Source organism: Hyperolius riggenbachi, chromosome 1 (assembly GCF_040937935.1).
Source record: "Hyperolius riggenbachi isolate aHypRig1 chromosome 1, aHypRig1.pri, whole genome shotgun sequence".
NCBI classification, from domain to species: Eukaryota; Metazoa; Chordata; class Amphibia; order Anura; family Hyperoliidae; genus Hyperolius; species Hyperolius riggenbachi.
In genome coordinates, this window is record NC_090646.1 from 426552609 (window position 1) to 426577143 (window position 24535).

The 24535-nt window shown below is 41.9% G+C and overlaps 1 protein-coding gene across 1 annotated transcript in view; it reads right to left on the bottom strand.

The window, feature by feature from the left end:
• The window catches only part of LOC137518697 (uncharacterized), a 92465-nt gene extending 68412 nt beyond the window's left edge, over nt 1-24053 (bottom strand). Inside the window, exons 1-7 of the mRNA XM_068236876.1 lie at nt 23961-24053; nt 18705-21318; nt 13566-13680; nt 8689-8783; nt 1980-2096; nt 1549-1610; nt 88-235 (exon numbers count right to left, since the gene is read on the bottom strand). Of these exons, the coding sequence (XP_068092977.1) occupies nt 88-235; nt 1549-1610; nt 1980-2096; nt 8689-8783; nt 13566-13680; nt 18705-21318; nt 23961-24053 (3244 nt within the window). The remainder of the gene's footprint in view (nt 1-87; nt 236-1548; nt 1611-1979; nt 2097-8688; nt 8784-13565; nt 13681-18704; nt 21319-23960) is intronic.
• Nucleotides 24054-24535: the final 482 nt, after the last annotated feature.

Below are 24535 nucleotides of genomic sequence, written 5' to 3' on the forward strand. Positions count from 1 at the left end.
CTTACTGTCAACTTACTGTCTCTTTTAGTGCCGGTATTTATTTTTTATTTGAAAAAATAAAAAATTAAAAAAGAAAGAAATACTTACATAGGCTGTCATCATTTGCAATATATCTAAATCGTTGACAAACTTGAGCAACTTTAGATAGGTCTTTATGAGTCAGCTTTTTTAAAATGTAGATCCAAAGTTCATCTGGGAGAAGAAGCCACACAGAGCCATCATTTTCTTCTGGATTCTGCACCAAATGTAAGCATCACTTAGTCAATACAAGGATCACTCTCTGTCAATATACTTAGGGCTTGATTCACAAAAGAGTGCTAACTGTTTGCATGGCCGTTTTCGCGTGAATTTTCGCATTGCGCGCAATCGCGAATTTTCGCGCGAACGATAACGGTTTTCGCGCGCAAAATGCATTTTTTGCGCGAAAATGATATCGATTTCGCGCGAAAATGATATCGATTTCGCGCGAAAACGGCCGTGCGAAAACGGCCGTGCTAACAGTTAGCACTCTTTTGTGAATCAAGCCCTGTATATACAAACACTGAACTTATTACTATTAGTGTTGTTGTTCAAATCCGGGTTCCCTTATACCAGGCATGGGCAAACTTGGCCCTCCAGCTGTTTCTAAACTACAAGTCCCACAATGCATTTGCCTTTATGAGTCATGGCTGTGGCTGTCAGACTCCTGCAATGTATTGTGGGGCTTGTAGTTCTGTAACAGCTGGAGGGCCAAGTTTGCCCATGCCTGCCTTATTCGGAATCCCAGATAATGCCAAGGTAAGAGGAAACATCGGTGACAGGTGAAGGGCAATGTGAAACACAACCACGTGACTCTCTCCCTGGTAATGGTGCTGAGCTGCTGTGCACAGCATTATCCAAGTTTCAGAATAAGGAAACCCGGATTCGAACAACCACACTAATTTCTGCATACTTTTACACAACATGCTACACAAAAATACCATCCTTCAAGTGACTGTTAATTATGTAAGCGCTCTAGAGTTTGTAGGACAACAAAAAACTTGAAATAACTTTACACAAAAGTTGAAGAATGTTAACAAAATAAATAGCAAGTGGTATAGTTCAAATGTAATCAGTGGCTAAAGGACATTCCAGAAACCCGAAGACAGAGGAATACAGAGAATGCCAACTTCATTCCCTTATAAACAATGCCAGTTGCCTAACTGACATGCTGAGCTTCAGTTGTTTTTGAGTCCCACGCCTGCGACAAGTATGGAAGTCAGACCAAAATCAAAGCATCTGATCTGCATGCTCATTCTGAATCTAAGCCACTGACGTAAAGTAGCTGGATAGCTGGTAAGGCTTTTGCCTCTGATGTGGGATTTGAGCCTCAGCCTTTGACCAAGTTTGAATCCCGGCTCAAGCCAAAACATAAAAAAGTAATTAGTTGTTGGGCAAGGCCCCCTAATGATCATGGTTGCCTGTAGAGAGTGAAACACTCTCTACAGTCTGCCAGAAGAAAAGTGCAATAACCTATATTTATTGTCCTTGTAATTTCCACTGTTTAAAATTAAGTTTATATATATTTACCCATGGAAGATGGTGGGATGAACTGGCTGAATATCTTCTACAAATATGCTCAGTGACTGCCCCTGGAAACAGAAAATTTAGTAAAAACATCAATACATACAATGTATAGGTGTTACAGAGTACCCAGTTAATAACTAAATGGGTACTTTGTAACACTCGAATGCCCAAGTTCCTGAATATAGAACTACAGTATGTTAATCTATGGCTTGTACTAATGAGGTCCAATAAATCAGAAACAGTTGTATGCATGTTGGATTACCACTCAGTAAATTAATAGGCTATAGTCACACTGCACACAAGTGTTTCCTAATGTGTGTCAGACTTTCACGGACATGTAGAGATGTTTTAAATATTCATTGGTGATGCTTTATGGGAGTTCCCAGAGATGTTTCCGGACATTTTAGCGCCCCAAGCTTACTAAGTCAACTTACATGCATTTGCAGTCTTCATATAAGCAGCAGCAACATTCTTGTACTCAGCAGTCTTGTTGTGAGAGGTACTGCTTGGTCTTTGAATTTGTCTTGTCATTTTTGTGGATGGGTCAAGGTCTATGTGTCAAAGTATAAGAGACAAAGGATCAGTCAGACACAAAGGTCAAAAGGTAGTCAGCAAAAGCACTTTCCAAATTCCTCTCACTTAAGATTTGATGTTTTTGATACTGACAAAACATTATGTATAACCGGTGTAGTAATCTGCAATCATTGCAAAATCCACGCTTATTGTTCCATAAGTTTGGGATTTTTTAGAACAGGTAAAAAAAGCAGGTCTCACTTACTATGAAAGATTAGGCAAACTGGGCTTGGAGAAGAGATGGCTTCAAGGCAAATATTAACATGTATAAATACATCAAACAGCAATTTAAAACTTGACAAATTACCCTTTTTAGCCCTAGGTTTGTACAAAGGATAAGAGCACATGGATCGGATATGGAGGAAAGGAGTATAACTACTTTTTATAAAGGGGTTTTACCCAGTAAGAGTAGTAAAGACTTGAAATATGAATCTCAATTCCCTGTATCTTAACATAGAAATGTTATGTCAATTCTATGTTTGCATTGGATGCTTCCCTTAACTTGCAGGGCATTTGGAGCTAAGATTGCTAGACATGGGGACAGAGCAGGGACAAGGTCCTCCAGCACCCAAGGCTGAGACACTAAAGTGCGCCCCTCCATCCCTCCCACCCCAGCTGTCACTCACTGATTGCTATTAGACTAAGAGGGCCACAGGGCCCACAACCTCCCCAACACCTTAATATCTAGTTATCTGGCTTGCAGTCACTGCTATGTATCCCCTTTTCTTATTTCTTTCTGCTTCAAACACAATTAGGAATGACAGCTGAATTAATTGTGCGCCCCCTCCTACACTGCGCCCTGAGGCTGGAGCCTCTCCAGCCTATGCCTCGGCCCGGCCCTGCATGGGGAGGTGATTACTTGATTCAGTCAGGGAAATCATTTTTACCCCAGTGGCTTTACTTTCCCCTAGATTTAGGTACAGTGAGGCTTAAAGGACCATTATCCCATAAAACCGACAGGTTTTGGGCCAGTCCATCTCCTCATGGGGGATTCTCAGGGTTTTCTTTGTTTTCAACAGCATTTCCTGAACAGCAGTTGCAAAGTCTAACTGACAAAATAGTGTGCAAGTGAGTAGGGAGGCTGGATGGGATCTTACTATTTTGGCAGTTAAACTGCTGTTCAGGAAATGACATTGAAAATAAAGACAACCCTGAGAATCCCCCATGAGGAGATGGACTGGCTCAAAACTTGTCGGTTCTGTCAGATTTTTATTGCCTACTTTTTTTGCGACAGTGGTCCTTTAAAGTGAACTTGAGATGAAAATAAACTGATAAGATAAACAATTGCATTTATGCTCCTACTCCTCAAAATGACTTTTTTAGATAGCCCACGGTTTCAGTTCATATTTAAATATTTACAAACTAGATTCAATTTTTTGTTGCCTCTGCTCAGTGGCAGCCTGATAAGTGTCCCAGAGTTAGAACAAGGTTCATAGTTCATGTATTTTATCTCCTTCTGTTCTCAGAAGTTGGATTCGGCCAGGAAATCTTTTTGGCTGTAATTAGCTTATCAGCAGGGACGGATCTAGGGGGGGGGGCGAGCGGGTCTCTTGCCCCAGGCGCAGTTTGTTGAATTCTTAAAAAGGCGCCAAAACTGGATAGGGAAAGGCAGTTTAGGCACCAAAACCTGACCTTTAGGCACCAAAACCTGACCTTTAGGCGCCAAAACTGGATGAGGAATGGCAGTTTAGGCGCCAAAACCTGACCTTTAGGCACCAAGACCTGACCTTTAGGCGCCAAAACTGGATGAGGAATAGCAGTTTAGGCGCCAAAACCTGACCTTGCCCCAGGCGCAATTTGGTCTAAATCCGTCCCTGCTTATCAGTGATGTTTACTATATTCCCAAAAAGGTACCTACAAGACAGAAGACAGTAAAACAGCTTGGTTATTAATATGTTTTGCACTGTACATACACATGTTTATCTCATCATGTCACAATTTACCTTGGGTACAAATTTAACCACTTGAGGACCACAGTGGTAAACCCCCCTAAAGACCAGGCTATTTTTTACAAAATTGGCCACTGCAGCTTTAAAGAGAACATGTACTCTAAAATTATTACAATAAAAAGCATACCATTCTATTCATTATGCTCTCCTGGGCCCCTCTGTGCTGTTTCTGCCACTCCCTGCTGCAATCCTGGCTTGCAATTGCCAGTTTTAGGCAGTGTTTACAAACAAAAGACATGGCTGCTAACCAGCATGTGATAGGCTGAGAGAAGCTCAGTCTGTGACTCATATAGAGCCTGGAGGGGACGTAGAGAGGGTGTGTATAGCTTCTTTGCATCACAAGCAGAGCAGCACATTCCAGCATGAGCCGACAAAGCTGACAAATGAAATAAGATTAGATTATATAACAGAGATCATACAGCCACTATGCAACTAGGAAAAGCTGCAGTAAGACAGACCACATTAGAACAGGTATAGAAACTTATAGGATAGAAGAAATAAGGCTTAAAATTTTGTTACAGAGTCTCTTTAATGCTGCAGGGCCGCACAACACAGTACACAAGTGATCCCCCCCCCCTTTTCTCCCCACCAACAGAGCTCTCTGTTGGTGGGGTCTGAACGAGCCCACCCCCCCAAGTGTTTATTTTTTTTATATAAATATTTATATTGTGTTTATTTATATTTTTTTTACTATTTCTGCTATTATAATTTTTTTTAAATCCCTCCCTCTCCCCAGCCAGCCACTCCTGGCGACCGGCTGTCATAGGCTTCTGCCTATGACAGCAAATCGCTCTCATGTGTCCCGCTGTACTATGTGTGAAGACAGCGGTCTCACCGCCTAACAGTCTCCCGAGCGGCGATCCCGCTCGGAGACCCCCGAGCAGGAGATGCACATGCAACCTGCGCACGATCTCCTGCAAACTGCAGCCCCAGGGCTTGACGCCAATTGGCATTAGGTGGTCCTGTGGCTGCTGCCACGGCCACTCCCATTGGCATGGGGCGGTCCTATAGTAGTTAAGAGGTTAGATATGATGGACCCATTTCCTTTTTCAACTATGTAACTGTAAGGAGTCAGCAGGCCACTGCCGGCCCTTCTGTTGACTCACATGTTGTTGCCGTCCCTGCCGCTGACTCACGAGCGGGGCAGGGTGGCAAGCGGAGGACGCGTCTCAGTGCGTGCTCCACCTAGGTAACAGTGGCTATGTTTCTCCCTGCATATCAGCTGATCAGCTGACATGCTGAGTTCTGATTGGTCAGTCCATGTATTTGAATCTGCTGGGCGCTTCTGTCTGGGCCCGTGATAGCCTATGCTGGGCTTGTAGCTGAGATTGCGCTCACACCAAGTGCCTTGTCTTGCTGCAGATTTCTAAATGTCTCTTGACCAAAGCTTCTTGCAGATTTGATTACCTGTTGCCACCTGTTATTGACCCGGCTTGTACCTGACCTTGTATCGTACTGGATTTCCTTTTGCCAACCTCGGATTGTTAAAGGACCTTGCATGAACAATGCCTGCCCTGATCCCGGCCTGTTTTGACTACGCATCTGTATTGTAATTACACTTTCGTCTGGCTTGCCTCAGCCCATAGGCCTCAGGTGACTATTCAAGTATACTGTGTTTGCATTACCTTGCTGTGTTTGGTGAGTGCTATGTGCCAGGTTGTATGCTACATCTACCTGCAGGGTTGTGTAGTTTGTTGTTAGGCAGGTACGCAGGTGTTAGGGCTGGGTATAGGTCAGTCATATGAGCATACAGTCTGACCTATAGCTAGTAGCCAGGCAAGCCTGACAGTAACAATACCATTTGCCTTAAAGAGGAACTTTAGTGAAAAAAACAATGAATACAATTGCTTACTTTTTTACAATATTAATTTTTAGATCATTAAGTCAGTGTTTGCCCACTGCAAAATCTTTCCTGTCCTTGATTTACATTCTGAAATGTATCATTGGTGGTAGTTCTGCCAGGTAATCTGTACAGAATGTTCGTTTACTGAGAGCTCTTTGCACAGAGGGAGATATTGCTCGCTTGGAAGTTGGAAAAAAGCCGTTATTTCCCACAATTCAACAAGGTTTACGGACAGCCAACTGTCAGGACCATGGTCATGACTTCACACTGTGGGAGGGTTTTAACCACAATATAAGCCACACAGATCCCACCTCCTGATGAAATATTTGAGAAAAGGTAAAGATTACTGGCGGGAAAGCGCGTCTCAGCTACTGACTGGGATGACGTTAAATCCTTAGTCCAGTGGTTCTCAAACTTTTCCGGTTGAAGGCACCCTTGGCGATTTAGACATTTTTTGAGGCACCCCTATGGGCTGTCGATCTACCATCGCTCCCCCGATGCGTCCGACTGATTGAAATTTACAGTCCGATTGTGATTTATGATCGATTTTTACAATCGATGCGGCTCATGGAATGACAGACAACCAACAGATTTGATCACAATAATCAACTCCGCCAGAAAAAAATTATGCGTGTTTGACACAGACACACACTCTGTACACACACACTCTGTACAAACACACACTCTGTACACACACACACTCAGTACACACACACACACACTCTGTACACACACACACTCTGTACACACACACACACACACACACACACTCTGTACACACACACACACACACACACACACACACACACTCTGTACACACACACACACACTCTGTACACACACACACACACACACTCTGTACACACACTCTGTACACACACTCTGTACACACACTCTGTACACACACTCTGTACACACACACACACACTCTGTACACACACACACACACTCTGTACACACACACACACACACACACTCTCTGTACACACACACACACACTCTCTGTACACACACACACACACTCTGTACACACACACACACTCTGTACACACACACACACACACACACACACACTCTGTACACACACACACACACACACACACTCTCTGTACACACACACACACACACACTCTCTGTACACACACACACACACACACTCTCTGTACACACACACACACACTCTGTACACACACACACACTCTGTACACACACACACACACTCTGTACACACACACACACACACTCTGTACACACACTCTGTACACACACTCTGTACACACACTCTGTACACACACTCTGTACACACACACACACACTCTGTACACACACACACACACTCTGTACACACACACACACACACACTCTCTGTACACACACACACACACTCTCTGTACACACACACACACACACTCTGTACACACACACACACACTCTCTGTACACACACACACACACACTCTGTACACACACACACACTCTGTACACACACACACACACACACACTCTGTACACACACACACACACACACACTCTCTGTACACACACACACACACACACTCTCTGTACACACACACACACACTCTCTGTACACACACACACACACTCTGTACACACACACACACACTCTGTACACACACACACACACTCTGTACACACACACACACACACTCTGTACACACACACACACACACACACACACACACACACACACACACACACACACACACACTCATCCATCACAAGCCCTCTCTTGAAACAACCTGCCAGGTAACATCATGTGTAAAGCCTGAGAATAACCCCCCAGAAAAAACGTGTGGGGCCAGAAAGAATCTCCATACCCCCCCTCCCCATTAGAAATATGTGTGCAGCCCTTAACTACCCTACCCGTGCACCCCCGACTCCCCCCTCCTTCCTGCCCGAAGGGCAGGTGAAGAGCCTTACTTTGTGCTGGCTGGAGAAGGTAGAGTCCATACTCATTGGTGGCTCTACTGTATGTTTAGACAGCGCATTTTTTTTCTTTTTAGAAACACGCACTGATTGCTGTGCTCTGTCCCCGGCTCACAGCGATGTGGGGCTCTGATTGGCCGCTGCTCTTTCTTGTGGACGGATACAGTCCCCGGCTCACAGAGATGGGGGGCTCTGATTGGTCGCTGCTCTCTCCTGTGGGCGGATACAGTCCCCGGCTCACAGCGATGTGGGGCTCTGATTGGCTGCTGCTCTCTCCTGTGGGCGGATACAGTAGAGTGTACTGTATCCGCCCACAGGAGAGAGCAGCAGCCAATCAGAGCCCCACATCGCTGTGAGCCGGGGACAGAGCACAGCAATCGGCGGCCGTGTTTAAAAAAAAAATGCGCTGTCTAAACACAAACACAGCAGGGCACAGCGCGGCACCCCTGGGAAGTGTCCGCGGCACCCACTTTGAGAACCGCTGCCTTAGTCAAAGTTCCTCTTTAAAGAGGAACTCCAGTGAACATTTTACAGTTGGCAGGTGATGTAGCTGCTGCATGGTTTTTGGCAGGTGGAAACAGCTGTAAACAGCTATTTCCCACAATGCAACAAGGTTTACAGACAGGAAACTGCCAAAAGTTCGAACTTTTCCTGTGGGAGGGGCTTCACCACAATATCAGTCATACAGAGCACCTTGATGGTCTGTTTGTGAAAAGGAATAGATTTCTCATGTAAAAAGGGGTATCAGCTACTGAGTAAGATAAAGATCAATTTTTGGTCGGAGTTTCTCTTTAAGTTACATGACACAGAATGAAAATATTCTTGAACAGACCTAATGCTTTACCCCCTGGGCACTGGCCATTCCTCCTTGTCGGATCTGCTGATGAAGGTCTTTGGATGCTCTGTAGTGACCTGCACAATGGATTCCTAAATTAGCAGGCAAATATAATTATAACAAGACTACTATACTGAATAACATTAAAGTACAACTGCAGGAAATGTAATTGCTCCTAGAATTTATTGACAACTATGGCTTTTATTCACAATCATACAGTCTTACCGAACGTTTGATAATATTTAGAATGCGAAAATCAATTTCAAATTCAATGGGGTTCTTCTAAAAAGTTTTATTGCCTTTGGCTGTGTCCACATTTTCAGCGCTTGGCACTGCCCCCTTGCAGCCGAGCGCTGCGCTGTTCTCTGTACCAGAGATACAGAGTGCCACAGAAGCACCACAGCACTCTACTGCAAGGGGCAGGGCTAAGCTAGTTACACTAGCTGCTGGGTGTGCTGTGATTACTATTGATCTTCCATTGTGACTTTTACCTGAACTGTCACTGCTCTATTGAATTGCTGCCTGGATTGAAACTTACCTGGACTTTGACAACTCTATTGGATTGCTGCCTGGACCGACCTCTTTCTTGTACTTAGACTACACTTCTGAAACACCTCCTGGTTTCTAATACTGATCTCTGCATGTATTATTATTATTGACTAGCTGATGGCCGGGCGTTGCCGGGTATGTATTTGGCTGGTGTTGGCTCCGCCGGCTTTTTCAAACCCTATCACACAATTACTCAATGACCTAGTTTGTGAGCTTTGCTGTCTTTGGCATCAATAATTTGCATTGAAATGAAACAAATCTGATTGGCTGTGGCCCCTCCCCTTTTCGGAATTTGAACCCCAGTCAACCAATTAGCAACTTTACCAGGTTTGAGGCTTGTGCCATTAACAGTGCAAGAATAGCAGCAATTACATATTTCCCTTGAAAATCAATAGGTGAATTTTGATTGGCTTTTGTAGGCTCCACCCACTTTTTCCTGAATATGAATCCCAGTCACCCAGTGACCAACTGTGCAAAGTTTGAGAAGCCTACCATTAACAGTGTAAGAATGGCTGCAGTTTACATTTTTTCCATTGAAATTTATATTTGTCTCTACCTACTGATGGCTCGGGTATGCATTTGGCTGGTGTTGGCTGCGCCCACTTTTTCTATCCTTAACACAAAATTACTCATTGATGAAGTTTGTGAGCTTTGTGGTCTTTGGCATCAATAAGCTTCACCCACTTTTCTGAATATTAATCCCAGTCACCCAGTGACCAACTGTGCAAAGTTTGAGAACCCTACCATTAACAGTGTAAGAATGGCTGCAGTTTACATTTTCTCAGGGAAATTTGTATTTGTCTCTGCCCACTTTTTGGTTATGGGGATAAAAAGTATCCTATATGTTATTCCAGGTAATGTACTATGTGTGTGCTAAATTTCATTCAAATCTGTTCAGCCATTGTTGCGTGATTGAGTAACAAACAACTATACTTTCGCATTTATAATATTAGTGAGATGTGTCACTGTAATAACTGTGTACCAAATCTGTATATATCAAATCTGTATATATCTATATGTACAAATGTCTTTATTGTGTGTATACTATTGTCTGTGTTATTATGTACCCCATGTTTGTTTCTTACTTTATACAGCGCAACAGAATATGCTGGCGCATTATAAATCATTAATAATAATAAAAATAATAATCTAGCACATACAATATAATGCATGTCAGCAATGAGTATTGCATTGTTTAGTCAATGGTGACAATATCAAACATGATTTTTATAAATCTTTGAACGTATTGTCTTATCTCAAAACATGTTTAGCTTGCATTGTTATAATTCATTATTGCTTATTCCAATGTATTTGCGAATATTCACGTTCATATATTTATAATTATTGTTTGTGCTCCCTATCTCTTCCTATACAGATGGATAAATTGTTTTATTTCCTCTTGACAGACGTTTATTGAAATAATAAATGTGGTACCTCTACAATACATCCTGAAAGGTCTTATTTCTTCATCAATAACATGCAATTAAAGAGGGGATAACATGCTGGCTTTTCTCACTGCCTGTGGCTGATATATGAAATGGGAAAGCCACATTAATAACACAGGTTGCCCATTGACTAATGATCATGTTTTATTTCATTACAGGAATCCTATGTTTAAAAATAGCTCTGTTTACAGATATAAGTACCGATTTCCATCTTCTTTTCATAATGCTCTGTAATAATTGCCATTAGTCACATCATACTGTGCATATTCTGAATGGGGCAGTGTGGCAAAATGTCCTGGGATGTGGCCATTGTGTCGAAACAGTTGTTCTCTTGTTTACAAAAGTCCCGTGGGGTATATACTGTACATAGCTAAATTTGATGTGGAACAGAATAAGTCAAAGGCCACGGCAAAATTCTTTAAAATCTGGGGCCCTTTCCTCAAACAGTACACCCTCAAAGCAAAGCTGAAAATATAATTGAACTGTTTAAATTGACCACATGGTATGTGACTAAACATATGGCAGGGTCTCTTAGTGGATTGGATATTTTAAAGTGTTTTAAGGTACTTGCACAGGTACCCTTACCCTAGTATATGTTTGTAGGAGAACTCAGGGCATACACGTATCTATAATACTTTGACTTTGAGAGACGTTGAGTGTAGGGTTGTTGAGCTGCATAGTTCTATCTTTATTTTTCCTATTGGTGATAGTTTTAAGTATTTTGCCTGTGATCCTAGGGACAGGATTGTTTATCTGTAATCTGAGATATGTTACATCAAGGGAGCCTAGTGTGTTTTTCTCTTTTTCATCAAATGTTATTGTTGCAACTCAAACTTAAAGTCTCCTTTATGTTTTCATAATTTACTCCTATTGGCTAGTTGCTAAGCATTTTGCTACCTTATGTAGAAAAAGTTTGATTAAATAATGTTTGGATGCAATATCTGTACTGACCTTTCTTTTTGTGATTCAAATGATTGACATCTTATTTTCCATGTACCGCCTTTGACTTCATAATAAAAAAAAATATTTAAAAAAAAAAAATCACATGGGGTGTAGGTAGTTGCTGGCCTAGGGCCCGATTTAATTTACTTTTTCTCCTAGGAGATAATTTTTTATTTTCTGTTTAAAATAACTTTTCAGCATTCTGCGATTGAAAGGGTACCAAAAAGTAATTGAGAAAACTACTGTCAAAATTATTCTGAGTATTTTCTTGCTTGCTGGGGGCTTAAAATACATTTTATTGGTAAGATGTGAAATATCACTTAGGAGAACACCTAGGAGAAAAACTGAATTGGTTTGGGCCCATAGTTATACAACTATGGGCCCAAACCAATTCAGTTTTTCTGTGTTTGGAGAAAGTCCATGATCCATGAAGTTGCTTTATCAGAGATCTACATCTTGGAGTGGATAGATAGCAAGGTGCCTCATAGCTTCAAGTGAAAAAAACAAAGAATATGTTGCTTGATGTGTTGTGATAAATGTTTAGCAGAACTGCAGCTGAGCCTCCATTGTAGCAGCTTTTTAAGGTAATGATGAGAATAAAGTAGAGACCACAGCCAGAACTATGAACTGAAAGTCAGTGGGCTATTCAATAACACTGCAATGGTCTTGTAAAATTACAAATTATGAAATACTTTAGTGCTGATCAACATATTCATGCTTCAGTAGATCAGAAGAGATAATTAAGGGCCCAATTACACAAACGTTTTTTGAGAACGGAAAACTATGACATTTTATCAAACTCTTAAATCAATAGTATGTTAATCTGTAGGCCCATATGCATCTATGTCCAGATAAGGGGAGGGGGTGTTAAAAAACACTATTTAAGGTATTTAGATTGTGGCAGCTGTCCTCAACCATGAATATGTGTTTGGCCTGTGTACACACAACATCTCCATCCTTCTACACTCCAGTCAGAGCCTTGGTGAAAATTGTTTGTTGACCTCAAACTGTCACCCAGGGATTGACTCCTGATACCTGCGGGCAACAGTAATTTGCAATGTGTACAAGGCTTTAAAACGGACCTGAACTTAAACTTCCTCTCTGCTCTAAAAGATAAGCAAACAGCATAGAAACCTTTAAATAAAAACATTTTTCTTTGTTACAGCTGATACAAATCCTGCAATAAATCTGAAGTTTGTCTACCTCCTGCTTTTATGGAAGCAGACATATTGTCCACATCCTGTGTTTATCAATTAGCTCTCTTCTGTAGCAGGAGCTGATACAGCTGAAGAGATCAAATTACAACTTGTGATTAGTCACAGATGAGGGGTATTTAAGACTAGCAAAACTCTCTAAATACATACATTTCTCAGGTTCAGGTCCACGTTAAAGAACAATGTATATAACCCCCGAAATCCTGGGGCAAAATTCAAGGACTTTCTAAGTCGTAGATTTTGCTGGCCGGGAGAGGCAGAGCTTAGAGCTGCAGCTCTGCCTCCAGTCCAATCAATCTCTGATGATCTGAGAGAGGCGGAGATTGACTTCACTGGAGGCAGAGCTACTGCACTCATCTCTGCCTTTTCCAGGAAGTGACAGACAATATTGCCACAAGGATTTCAGGGGGTTAAACATATCGTTCTGCCGCCAGCATGTGGCAAATCATCTTTGATCATACTGCTGAAGAGCACTGGGAAATAAAAAGAGGTAATTTTATTGGCTTCAGACTCCCTTTAAAGGGACAATCAGACTGTTGGAGAACAAACAAGTGGTTATTTGTAATCAAATCACAACCTCTTAATCAATAGACCCTTTTGGCACTGTGCATTAACTGTCCTTAAAGAACTGCTTTGCTTGTAAGTCTAGTAAATAATCATATATCTCTAAACCCATGTGAAAACTAGCAGATACTGTATTGTAATAGGAATAGGACAGGCTAACCTTGATTTCAGCTCTCCATGTGTATATGAGGACCATGCAATACTGGACTTCTCCCAGTGCCTCTTAGGACCAGTGGCTTTAGATGATTTTTGTTGGGGTTTTTGCTGCTTTCTATCTAAAATATGTAATTATAATGAAATTAATACATTAGTTGTGCTTGGTGGCACCCACCCACTTCCCATGAAAGTGAACCTGTATAAAAATTCCTTAGTAAGTATAGAACGTATACAGATATGAGCGATAATAGGATCCGTCTCGCCGTTTTTCAAAATCTCTAATGTTTAAATGAGTGTTTGAACTGTACAAAGTACCCAGATAGCTCCTGGCCACCCAGAACTACTAGGAACGTTTAGGGGGCCGAAAGAAACCAAAAAGCCCTCTTGCATAAAATTGCTTTGCAAAATGTAAATGTGTCTTCCTAAAACATAAGCTACAGTATTTGCAGTAATACAGGTTTGAGTGAGGAAGAAAGATCTTCCATAATGCATCAGATCATTAGCATATTCAGCAGAAATGCATCATGGGAGATCTTTTTTGCTTAGTTAAAGCTAAATTATTGCATATACCTTCTGTGTTAAGGAGGCAAACATATATTTATGTATGTGGTCAAAGAAAGCTCATCCCTGCATATGAGCTCCTCAGTATATTTGAGAGCAGGTGCAACAGTTTCCCTGACTTAGCCAGTTACCATCTATGACCAGATACAAAGGTCAGAAAGCTCAGATATAAATTAAAAACTTACAGACCACAAAAAAGATGAGCAGCAGTCTAGTCTTATCCCCTCTCAGTAAATCTGTATATGCATTTAGCTTACTAAAAACAATTTTTTGTACAGATTAACTCTAAGGTTAGTTTTTAAGATATATATTTCAGTTTATCTAGAATACCTAACAGCTTTAAATGAGAGGCACAATAATTCAACAATTAACAATTTTATTTAATTTATTAAATATGTGTGCTGTACAATCAAACCAATATTGCCTAAAAATATGTTATTTATGTTAAATATATGCATTTAGTTATTGCTGCTGCTTGATTTACATATAACATTAATTAACATTAGAGAGTCATTATTATACATTAAGCATAAAAAATAATAATTATTATTAAGTATGGCCAAAATCTGTATATAGCATATTATGTGGTCATAATTTTCTGTTACATGCACTCCGGTGATCCATTCAATTTTGCAAAGAAATAGTTATTTTGACCACGCAAATTATAACAAATCATAACGTAAACCTGTGTCCAAATGTTTATGGGATAAGACTCAGACCAAGTCAAGTTTGTCTAACTTTTATAGAGTGAGATTTAGGCCTCAATTCATCAAGCATTACCGCATTCTGTAATGCTGAAAACAGCTGAGTTTATGGAGCATTTAGTAAAATGTCAATTCATCAAGGCTGTTTCCGCATGGCAAGCTGAAATTACCGAGCAGTGAGGTAAATTGCCGACTTGTGCGGTAAACACCTCAACAAATATCAGTAAATGTCAATTCATCAAGGTTACAGCATGCGGTAAAACACAGTAACCTACCCAATATTTACCGGCTGCTCTCGTCTGTCGAAAACTAGCTTTGAATGCCTTCCGTGTGGATATCCCCATGATTGACAGGAGCAGAGAGCCAATAGGAACAGCCTCTGTCTCCTGCAAGTCCCTATGATTGGTTCCAAAGCCTTCTGTGGCGGGTCCAGCTTTTCTACCCCCAGGCAGCGAGCAGAGAGATCAGAACAAAATAGGCTTCCCCTGTAGCCGTTTAACCTCTTGGGTTCCTGTTTGAAGATGCATAGGAGCTAATAGGGAAACCACCTAAGCATGACATGTGTAATGTCTCCTGGAAGTTCATCTAAGCTGTGGCAATTAACTACTTCAAGACCTCCTCACGCCAATGGGCATGACCGCAGAGGCAGCCCCAGGACCGCCTAATGCCAATTGGCATCAAGTCCTGGAGCTGCAGTTTGGCAGGGAACGACCGCGCACATCACAGCAGAAAAAAAGTCCAATAGCTCTACTGCAAAACTGTGAAGTAAGTACCAGGGAGTCAACCAGTCAGCACCTGGATCCAAAATGGTGCACAGGAAGCTCAGCAAAATGAAAGGAAGACCGGGTCTCTACCTGGATTTGTGCAATTATAGCAAAATATTTAATGTGCCATAGCAGCTAGAAACACAACTTTCGGCCTAAGGCCTTTATCAAGTGTTACCAAATACATTCAGTGCTCACATATATAAGACTCACATAATAGAAAAACACGCCCCAAAATAGGACGGGCACAGACTGCAAAAAAGTTGAGAGACAGCAGCCAATTTAAAGAGACAGTACAAACATTACTGTGAGAACAGTTGCTACAAAAAACATCTTAAATTAAAGTCCTCATTAAGTCCATTCGGAGTTAGTGTACTTAGCTTGTCAATCCATCTGCTCTCGCGCCTCAATAGAGCTATTTGTTCGTCCACACCTGTACTGGTTAACACCTTCTCCAATACGCACCATCGTAAGTCACTCACTCTGTGGTTGCATTCAAAGAAGTGCTTACCTACAGGGGAATCAATTTTTTTATTAGGATCGTTATGATATTTTTCATACAGCCTGATAGTTAACTAAAATTAAAGTGAATGGGAACTTTTCCTGTGTGACGCCTAATGTTATCTATTTATTAAAATGCCCATGCGGCATGGGATATGTAGGACAGACTACAAGACCTGTACGTGTTAGAATCAATGAGCACCGTAGTGACATCAGGCTGTATGGAAAATATCATAACGATCCTAATAAAAAAATTGATTCCCCTGTAGGTAAGCAATTCTTTGAATGCAACCACAGAGTGAGTGACTTACGATGGTGCGTATTGGAGAAGGTGTTAACCAGTACAGGTGTGGACGAACAAATAGCTCTATTGAGGCGCGAGAGCAGATGGATTAACAAGCTAAGAACACTAACTCCAAATGGACTTAATGAAGACTTTAATTTAAGATGTTTTTTGTAGCAACTGTTTTTGCAGTAATGTTTGTACTGTCTCTTTAAATTGGCCGCTGTCTCTCAACTTTTTTGCATTATGTTTGTGCCCGCCCTATTTTGGGGCGTGTTTTTCTATTATGTGAGTCTAAGGCCCCGTTCACACTTGCGGTTTTGTAAAAACCGGAACGGATGTCCGGACCGCACCGGATCCAGACCGGACCTGATCCGTACGGTTCCTATCCGGATCCGGTCCGGATCCGGTCCGTTTGCATCCGTTTTCCGTGCGGTATGAACACGGTTGCGGTCCGGATCCGGTTTCTTAAAGAGATAACAACCTGTAAATACCTGGGGTCTGGGAGGTCAGCAGAAGCTCTGGGGTCATTGTTGGAGACAGGTGGATGTGTGGAGACCATCCGTGGATACAGAGACTGCAGTTGGGACCATGAATCCAATCATTTTTTACTCATATTACCTGTGAATTCTCTCCTTCCTGTTGTTCACCTACTACTATGTGGGGAGAAGGCCTCACCTCCTCGTTATCAGACATATCATCAGACATGTTGCTGCCAAAGAGCTCCAGCATGAAATCGCTGCTGCTCCACTCTGTGAACACTGGGCCCATGTGGTCCCCATCCAAAATGGCCACTAGAAAAAGTATAGGAAGTGGGGTAGAACGTCCGTTTTTTATAGCCAGTGTGTTGTGCGCTCTCCGTTTCTCATTGGTTTGTATTGGCCGGATGCAACAGTCAGGCTCCGCTCCGGATACGTCTGCCGGAGGAGCCGGACCAAAAAATAGCGCATGTTGGATCTTATGCCGGTCCGGATCCGGTCTGGACGAAACGGACGCATGTGAACGGACGCATAGACTTTCATTGCTATGCCGTGCGTCCGTTCCGTCCGTTCCGCATGTGGTCCGGCTCCGGCACGGCGATTCCGGACGGCGACCGCTAATGTGAACCGGGCCTAATATATGTGAGCACTGAATGTATTTGGTAACACTTGATAAAAGCCTTAGGCCGAAACGTTGTGTTTCTAGCTGCTATGGCACATTAAATATTTTGCTATAATTGCACAAATCCAGGTAGAGACCCGGTCTTCCTTTCATTTTAACGACCGCGCACATGCCAGTTCATGGAGCGGATCTCCGTGATTAGCCTGCTATCCGCCAATCGCGGCTAGCAGGCTGTTTGTAAACAAAAGGGGAAAGAAATCCCCTTTGTTTACAACTGTACAGCACTGCGGTTTCCGGCAGCACTGTACAAGATCGGCGATCGCTGGCCTCTGATTGGCCGGGGATCGCCGTCCTCTCATAGGCTGATGCCTATGAGAGGCGGAACAGGACGGATCACTGTCCTGTTCCAATTTTGATGGGGGAGGAGGGAAGGGGAGGGAGGAGGGAGGGAGAGCATCATAGAGGCTTGGGGAAAAAAAGGCCACAGCGATCGGACCCCTCCGGCGGCATGTCTCCTTAGGGACAAAAAAAAGAGGTGAGTCCGATCGCTGGGCTGTGCAGGAGGCTGAAGAAGCTGCACAGCCCAGCTGAGCTAAAAACAGGCTGGTCGTTGGGGGGGTTAACACTGTGGTCGTCAAGTGGTTAAATAAAATGTTAAGAAAGACTAATGGACAGATTCAGAGCGAGCAGAGGCAGTATAACAAAAATGTACAACTAAAGGGATGTCGGGATTCCTCTTACTATTGGAATGCTGTCTCTGCATGGAGAACAGAGACAAATACACAGGCTTCTGCTGTTACTGAATAGGTTTTTGTCAATGGACTTTGGTAAATTACCGAACTACTACCGCACCTGTGAAAATATTGATGAATTAGCAAAAAAAAAGTCTAAACTACCGAATGCGGTATTTTCCCAATATTTAATTTTTTTTTAATCATACAGCCTTTGATGAATTGAGGCCTTAGAGATTTAGGCTTGAGTTGTAAATTGTACCCACATCCCTCACTAAACTGTTTCCATTAGCCGCTAGACCAGTACCCAGTAATCTTGATACCTATAACTTAAGACTAGAGATAATGACAATTGTCCAGTGGTTGCAGCTTAGTAAGGGAGTTACAAATGGACACAATTTACAACTCGGGTCAAAATCTCACCCTATAAACAGCTGGACAAAGGGTCACTTTAAATATATGCAGTAAAGTATGCAGTATCGTCAAATTATGGTTTACCTAGTGGTTTGAGTTTGGATTCAGTCTCATGAATGTTCTCAGTGGACCCTCCAAAATGTTTCTCAACCCTTGCTTGTTGATAAAAAAGATATGTATCAGGTTTTCGACCGCAAGCTTCCAGTGATTGTCCACTCTCATCACTGTCACTTGGGACATCATATATGACAATTGTTTTGGGTAGATAGTCATTGATAGTTCCTCTTTCATTTTGATGCTTGGGATGTTCTGCAGAAGACTCATCTTCACTTGAAATGTCACAGAATTGATCACCTTGAAAATCTTTGCTTTGTTTAGTTTTCACTTGACTTTTTAACATATCCAACTGTTTCACACAGTGGAAATATTTCTCTAGTACACTGCCATCAGAGTCTGAAAGCACGTCTGACTTGTCTTCCCAACAAAGTGCAGTTTTACGCTCCTCATGAATTGGCTTCTTTCTTAATGTCTCTTCAAAATGTTTCCCAGTTTCATTCTTAACATTTAAAAAGTTATCTAAAGTTTTTTTATGTGGCCTCGGTAACTCTTTTAGAAGGTTTTCTTGTGAGGTTTGGTCTTTGTCATCCCTTAAAATTGAGCCACACTCTTCACACCAGCTCGTTTTTGTGGTATTGCTATAACTGCACACAGTACAGACTCTGAACCTTTTTGAATCAGAGTCTTCAGACAGACTGATGGTTTTATAGGTCTTGTATGACGAAGGCTGTACTCTACCTACAACATTGTTCAAGGTTGTGTTGTCCTCTGATCCTACACTCCTATTCACAAGGTATGTCCTTCCTGTCCTTGACCCATCTATCTCTAATTGTTCTTTCTTTTCAGTTACTTTCTGGAGCTTGTCAAGATTGTCTAGAAGAGCATTAATTCTTTCTGTATCTAGACTGGAATTTGATGAGCTTGCATCATCATCTTTGGCTATAAGTAAATTGTTTGTGTTATCATCTGATCCTTTGATCCTAAAAGTTTTCATGTTATAATTCCCATGGCTCTCAAACATGTCAACACCATCAACATCATAGTCTTCTTCCTTAAAATTAATAGACTGTTTGGACAAATCTAAATACATTTTGTTGCGGAATTCATCCGTGCCCAGTTCATTTGTCGCCTTATGTGGGTACATGCTGTTGAAAGATTTGACATTCTGATATTCTGTTTGCTCACTTTCGGATAAGGGTGACACTGGTCTTTCTTTGAATGTAAAGTTGTGTTGTTTGGAGAAAGATGAATCTAGTGTTTCTGTTCTTGAATTATTAAAATCGGATTTTATTTTAAAGGTGCTCCTTAAATTATTTGTTTTTTTACTATCATTTCCTAATGTTTGCTTATTGATGCCAGAAGCATCATATTCTATATCTGCATCATGCTGTAGTGTACTGCTACTAGAAGCAACATCCATTTTCAAGAAAGTATTCCCTGTCCTAGAACTTTGGTAAGGCTGAAATTCTGAGGCTTTGTCACCCACAGTAGTCAGACTACCTCCACTATCGCCATCAAGGTAATCCAAGACATTTCCTCCGCCGCATTTCTTGAGGAATTTTTTTGCCCACAGCATTACATGCTGAAGTTTTTCTGACTCTGGAACAGATACATCTTCTAAAAGGCGCTGATCTAGATCAGAAACTAGGCTGCTTCTAAGGAGACTACGGTGACTAGAATGTCCAATAATTTCTACATCTGGTTTTGAATTTGGGTAACGATTAATGGAAGGCTCTTTAGGCATTGATTTTTCAGGTATCGGGTAGTAAATGGGAGCTTCCTTTGTTATATGTTTAAGTTTGCCTAATGTTGGCCTAGAAAGGTTTTCTAAATTTTCTGGATCAGAAGCTAATTTACTTTCAAGACTACAGTGATTAGATCGTCTACTGATGTCTATATTTGGTTCTGAATTTGGGTAATAATTAATTAAAGACTCCTTAATTCTAGATTGTTCTGGTATGAGATGATAAATGGAATGCTCCTCAATCTTTACTTCTTTTTCCTGTGGATCAAAGTCATACATGGAAATGATTTTACTACCATTTTCTAGTGTTGGCTCAACATTTTGTTGAATCGGTGGTTCCTTAGCAGTTTCTTTTGATGCTGGTTGTAAAACATGCTTATTGATAGGAGTATCCTGCAATTCTTCTAGGCTTTCTTGAAGACCAATGTGAACAGATGGTTCAGTACCAAACGTCTCTGAAGCAATATGCAAATTACTGTCTACTCTTGGTGAAGAAGGTGAATTCTGCTGAACTATAACTTCTGAAGTGCTTTGCTTTCCTGTCTCTTGAATCTCATTATTCATTTCAGACGTCCTTGCGTCTACTGTTTCCTCACAGGAATTAGCAGTATTTGTATCAAAGCTGTTCCTTTTCTGGACTTTACTTGTTGCAGACATATCCTTTCTTGGATTTAAAGCAGGTGCTGAAAGGCATCTTTGTGGTTTGTGACTTTCTGCAGGTCGGTGGTTCTTAGAAGCCACTAGACTTTCAGGCTTTTCTGCGGTGAATAAAGACGTCCTAGAACTTTTTTCACTGAAGTAACTCAGTCTTTTTGCCCGGAGAAACTTTAAGTTACTAGTACGGGGTGTATCTGTTGTCTTATTTCCATTATCAGTCATGTTTGGTGACAGCTCCATCTGTGGCAATAACAAAGGAAAATAAATGTGGGCATGCATTTAAAAACAAAAACAATAATTATTGGTCCAATTACTGTATTTAACTGTTGAGTACAAATTTGGGACTCATTGTTACTCCTGCATATGTAAATTAAGAGAGATCCACCATATACATACATCAGCCTCCCATAATATGTCCACCTATTCTATAAAGTTAGCAGCACCCATACTATAGTAAAAACATTTGAATATATGTAAAATTCCAAGAATTTTCCCAACTCCAGGTACCCAAAAATTTATCCTACTCCTCTCAAATCCACAGCCCTGACCCTGTGTAGGTAGCCGGAGGAGCACCAGTATTAGCTAGATTTAGCCCCCAGTATAGATAGCCACAAGAGTCCCTAATATTAGGGAGCCACTTGCAGCCCCCTCCCAGTATAAGATGCTCCCTAGTACAGGTAGCCAGAAAGTACCCCCACCTTGTAGGTAGTCAGGGAGCCCACTGTGTAGGTAGCCAGAGAGCCCCCTTTCATTTCTGTAGCGAGAGGGCCCCAAATCTGGTAGCCAGAGAGGCCGTCATCTTGGTAGCCAGAGAGACCACCTTCATTTCTGTATTGAGAGGGCCCTCAAATCTGGTAGCCAGAGTGCCCGTCATCTTGGTAGCAGAAAGACCCCCACTTTGGTAGCCAGCGAGACCCACCCCTCCCCCCACACACACGCACATTTTGTAGTCAGCGAGCCCCCTGCTTTGGTAGCTACAGAGAGGGGGAACATGCAGAGTGTGCGCAAGAGGACTTGGGAGTACATTAACTCACCGACCGGAATCCATGCGCCGCATTTACTCTCTGATTCCTTGAATCCCATCTCTCTAAATGGTAACAGCGCCCACTACAGGACGCTATTACTGCCACCAGTGAGAGAGACGGCATGCAAGGAATCAGAGAGTAAATGCAGCATATGGATCCAGGCAGGTGAGTTAATGTAAATACTCCCGAGTCCAGCTGCGCACACTCTGCATGAGCCCCCCGCCGATGCATCTGTTTCTAGAAACAGGCATGGTCACAGGTTTTACATATTTTAGACCCATTGGTTCTTTCTCATACTCAGCTATAGGTAATTACAATAGGTCTGAAACATAAAGCTCTGTTACTCATCCTTACTGAATGAAGCTGTTTTATGCTTTATGTGCAGGCCTCTTCTTCTGCTGTGGATATTATACTGTATTTGTAGCAACATGAAGGTGTGACAATAACTCTGGTGCTGGCAGTAAAAGTCAGCCAACATCTCTCTCTCACAGTAACACAGTGGAAAACAGAAAATTGCCTTCTTAAATCAGAAGGTATTTATTCATGTTGGAGTGAACTCCGAGGTGTCCCACAGTGCATCACTGCTGCATATGCAAATCATCTTTATTGTCCCTGATAGCTAAACACACCTTCAGAACCGCTGGAATGCAATGATGTGTAAGCTTGTTACTTGTGCAGAGCCACAATAATTCAATGTGTATAGAGATTGAGACTGGTTGGTCCTTGTTAGTGCATGGCAAGGACTAATATGACTCTATGCGTTAGGACTTAAAATACCCGGAGTTACAGATTGCCTGGCAAACTCATGGTGCACCAGCACTGGAGGAGCGAGTAAGGGAATAAAAAGGACCCCCAAGAAATCATCTTACAAAAAAGCTATACATAAAAGAAATTTTCAGATTTCTGTTATACATATCATTCTAGTAAGAGGGAATTTTGTTTCTTTTTAGCCCGTTACACACTCCTAGGAGTTCTGGTTCACTATGAGCATGCTGGATAATCTATAACACAGTGGCCAGCTGACTTTTAATGTTGCCTATACTCCTTGAGCTGTGAAAAGCTTCTGCCAGCCTTTATATAATGCCATAACGCTGATCACGATCTCATAAGTTTATTGACAGGCGATTACATTCTGGGAAAGAGGCAGTTGCATATCTGCCACTATAAGCTCATGTAGTCCTTATTGGGTTTGGAGGAGTCCAGCTTTACCAAATTGACACCAGAGCAAAAATCACCAAATCAACTTTAGGCCTGGGACCCAAAGCGAAATTGCTATTGCTAGCGATTTGTGGTACCACTTTGCAATGGATTTTGGGAGCGTTTTCCCTGCTCCTATACATTAGAACGGAAATGTTCCCAGCCTCCCAAAATGCTGCATTTCTTGCGATTGCGATCGCAATTGCTCTGGTGGAATCAGTCCCATCCACTTACATTAGCAAAGCGTTTAGGAAAATCGCTAGCGATTTAAAGGGATCCCTAAACGCATAAAAAAATGCTCTGGTGGGTTCCTACCCTTAGAGATCTCAATTAAGAGTATCACTATGATAAAGATGAAGCACAGAAATCTCACTTATCACCATTAAGGGGCTGAGTGAACAACACCATGACACCAAACATACAGACCCAATACCCATTGTTACACCTGTGCATGCAACTGATCAATATAGCAAGACAGAAGGTTTAAATTAAACCTACTGGAATAGGTTTATTATGCAATGTGTATGCTGTTTAAGCATAACCAGTTGGAATATGAGTCGGATATTGGATGACTAATTACACGAAATAATTGGACAGCCCAGGGATACGTCCATTTTAATATACAAAAAAATAAGAGAAGTAAGTTACACAAGCCTTTACGTCAATTATAATGGGAAACTGTAGCCATCTAAGCACATATTTCACAGCAGAAAACGAGAGATACAAGTACGGCGTTATAGTGCAGAAAAGCATTGCGAGATCGCGGTAAAATTACCCGAATCAGCGGCTCCAGGACAGCTCACGAGCAGAGGCGATGAGCCTTGCGGTTACCATAGCAACACGGACGCTAAACAGAGCCAGGCTAGTGCGCAGGCGCGTAGTTCAGGAAGCCGCCTAGAGAGAGATGATGTCATCCGATTCTTACAATTCATATTCAAAGCACTCGTGTTCCAGGGAAATAACCTGATCTTTGTTGTAGCGCTGTACGCCATTGCCGTCCTAAAGAGAACATCGGCATTGACAGTATAGATACGCCCTTCCAGCTTAAATTTCCTGCCTTTTAACTTGCATTTTTGAAGCCGAAAAGGTTTACTGCAGGTGCAAAAGGTCAGCGGAGGTTAGGATGAAAGTGGCGCGCTTTAGTAGTATATCTAGGATCTAACAAATAGGATTAGGTAGCCTTTTTCGACAAAAAATAAAATGATGCTAGTGTATTATATCATTTGACCACTAGA